The 3,150-nt window shown below is 46.5% G+C and overlaps 1 protein-coding gene across 1 annotated transcript in view; it reads left to right on the top strand.

Moving 5' to 3' along the window:
* LACBIDRAFT_332236 (uncharacterized protein) overlaps window positions 1-3,150 on the top strand; it is a gene marked incomplete at both ends in the record, with an annotated part of 5,256 nt that overhangs the window by 1,458 nt on the left and 648 nt on the right. Inside the window, 7 exons of the mRNA XM_001886723.1 lie at window positions 123-432; window positions 468-669; window positions 715-840; window positions 890-1,606; window positions 1,690-2,333; window positions 2,386-2,485; window positions 2,537-3,010. Of these exons, the coding sequence (XP_001886758.1) occupies window positions 123-432; window positions 468-669; window positions 715-840; window positions 890-1,606; window positions 1,690-2,333; window positions 2,386-2,485; window positions 2,537-3,010 (2,573 nt within the window). The remainder of the gene's footprint in view (window positions 1-122; window positions 433-467; window positions 670-714; window positions 841-889; window positions 1,607-1,689; window positions 2,334-2,385; window positions 2,486-2,536; window positions 3,011-3,150) is intronic.

Here is a 3,150-nt window from a genome sequence, read left to right as displayed (position 1 = left end):
ATATGTGATGTGTGGGATGGAATTAGCCACCAGAATGGCTGGTACAACTTAACCATGAAGGAGTACACAGGAATTTCAAAGTCCAATTATCTGTTTTGGGACAATGTGATCTCAACGTGTAGGCCTCATTTCAACGATTATCTATGCGAATATACATGAATTTACCACCTCTAACCTTTCCGTAATGTCTACTCCTCGAAAAAGATCTGTTCCTGATGAAAATTCCCCACCTGCCAGCACCTTCATTCCGTACACTACACCACCAATATCAACTGTCAAACGAGTGTGGCGGCAGGTTCTCAAGGATGTTACACCTGCCCAACTCAATGAAGCATGTCAATCTTGGATCGAAAAACAAAAGGAGAGGGCTCAAGAGGAGGAGCTTAGGTTGAGGGAGGCTGAAGAAGAGAAGGAGAGGCAGACAACTGAGCGGTTGAGGCAGATGGAACACGCTCGGACTGCAGCAGGCTATCCGACGCTCTATGCGTATCTATCCGAACTCCTGCCACCAACGACCGACAGCTTTCATCTCAGGTCACCCAAATGCTTTCTCATCACGGCATCCATATCATCGAGTCCATTCACCAGTGTCAACCTGCAGCAACAGATGCTTGGATGGCTGCTAGGTTGAAGACCCTGCTTGTCGAAGAAGGAGTTCAACTCGGCAGTGTACTGTAGCCAAACCGGGACAGGAACATCACAAACACTCTTGAGGACTTTTCCCTCGCCAACCTCTTGACTGACGCTCGAACCGCTGCACCAAATTTCTTTTCTTTTCTTTGCGATCTGAACGGGTATTCCGCTGATGCGACGCTTGAGCGACACAAGAAAAAGGATGTTGTAAGCACTTTTTTCTTCCTTCGTCTCAGTTGGTTCTGACATTATTTAGGTTCTTAGCACTGTTATGTGTATCATTGCCCAAACAAAGAACGAAAAGGCAAGTGAATTTCAGCTTGTAACAGCCATTTACCTCCTCGCAAGTGGAGCGTCTCGCTCGCTTTTCAACGTACTCAATCACGCTGGCTTCTCTCTCTCGTACTCATCCGCGATGGACAAGATCAAACTCATGGGGAAAGAACGGCTACAGTGCATCTGGTCCTTGGTCCGCGAGAAGGTGTGTATGGTCATTTGGGACAACATCAACATTGCCTTTCGCGTGAATGAGCAGCGACAAGCCGCGAAGAATCATTTCGATAACGGAACGACTGCCACTCTACTCCCACTTTTCAACGTTCCTTACGGTTCCATCCCTCTTTCGGTATTGCCATCACGTCAGGTTCGACGGAATGTCTATGATTTCCAACCCCATATCGATCTTCTACCAACCGCCGACCAAGTTTCAGAGCTCCAGACTTCCATGATCTGGCATATCGAAGACATCCTGCTCAACACATTTCCAGACATTCGTCAGTGTCTGAAAGGCGTTGATTTGTCTCCCCCCATGGTCCTTGCAATCCCAGTTCATAAAACAGAACAATATCCACTTCCTGCCACGCTCATTGATGAATCGACAATTGATGGTACACTTGACATCGTCGATCATATATTTTTCCGCACGTTAGGTCTCACTGAAGATGAGATAAAGAAGCATGGGCCCTTTCTCAGTGTAGGTGATCAACTAACAAATGCACTAACAGACTCCGTATGCATCCTGTATCTGTAGCTTGTTTTTTGCTAACAGAATCTTAGGCTTCTGCATCTCGACGAACAGATACTTCCCTTGTCGATAGCCCTGGAAAGTTCATGAAACCTCAAATTGGTCTCTTCCACGGAAAGGTGGCCGGAAGTCGATGCACGGCCAACGAACACTGGGGTGTCCTGAATAGCAAGTCCCCTTGGTCTCTCTGGCGAATGAACACCTTACTTGGCTGGAAACCCATCACAGCTGGTTGGAAAGCCAAGCAGCTGCCGCCATTTCGACCCATTATGGAGCTCATGTTGCAGCTGGCACTTCTGGCAAACATCCTTGATGGTTTTCGTTTGTACTGTCCAGGTAATGACCTCAAAAAATGGACCTCGCAGATTAAGACCCGTGAGGAGCTTTCCCGGGTTTCGAAAGCTGTTTTCGAGGAACTTTTTTCAGCTCAGCGGGTAACCAAACTTCGTAAACTCAAGACGCGTGACGTTCCTCTCGAAAATATCATTTTATTCAACCGTGACGCTCTTATACTCCTTGTGCTTACTGCAGCTATCAAACAAGGGGATATCGGAACAGTGATTAATGTCCTTGCACACTGGGTACTCATGTTTCATGGGTCAGGAAAGATGCCAAAGTATGCCGATGCTCTTTTTCACACTCTTATGGATTTGAAAACAATGCACCCTCGTCTTCGGTAAGTATTCTTGTCTATTCCATGATACGTACTACTAATCTGTGTGTTTCAGCAATGCCTACTTGATGAATTGGTTGGCCAATTTATCGGGCAGGCCAAATGGCTTCAAAGAGATGGACTTACTTCAAGAGCATCAAAATTTCTGGCTTAAGGTACTGTTTTTTTAAGAATCACTGTTATGATTCTTTCACGGATTCTCACAGATTATTTACAATGCCAAAGGCTCTAACCGGAGCTGGGAATGGCTTGCGATGGTCTCTGTTTCAATATTTGCCCTTCGGGAAGTCATTCGCCAGGTTCAGACCCACTTCAAAACACCACGCAACAGTAATTCCCACACAAGTCCATCCACTGAAGCTGATGTCCAGATCATCCACAATTACCTTGTGGCTAATATGATTCAAAGCTATACACCCAGTCGCTTGAATAATGAATGGGCAACTCCCTCACAGGATCTCATGGTTGCAGGTGCCGTTTACGCAACAACCGCATCAGCCTATCGAAATTTCCGGCCAGACAAAAGACATGCATATTTTGCGTCTGGGACCAGCAGCCCCAAAACTTCAAGTGTCGAAGAGACTCCAGACCCATGTGACTTTCAGGAAGACCCAGGACTTGATCTTGGGGATCTGAGCTTGGATGATGAAGAATTCCCTGCAGAGTTAGATCCGGAACAGGTAGTATCTTTTGTTGAGGAGGCAGTTGAAGCACTTTCATTCTATTAGCTTAATGTTTCCATTCTTGTACAACTAGGCACGCCTACGTTTTGACCCACGGGGGTGCCCCCGTGCCCTACGTACATTTTCACCCTGTCTTC

The sequence above is a fragment of the Laccaria bicolor genome, genomic scaffold (genome assembly GCF_000143565.1).
Source record: "Laccaria bicolor S238N-H82 LACBIscaffold_39 genomic scaffold, whole genome shotgun sequence".
In the NCBI taxonomy this organism is placed as follows: Eukaryota; Fungi; Basidiomycota; class Agaricomycetes; order Agaricales; family Hydnangiaceae; genus Laccaria; species Laccaria bicolor.
The sequence above is the reverse complement of the archived record's forward strand: the minus strand, read 5'-3'. Positions and strand labels throughout refer to the sequence as shown.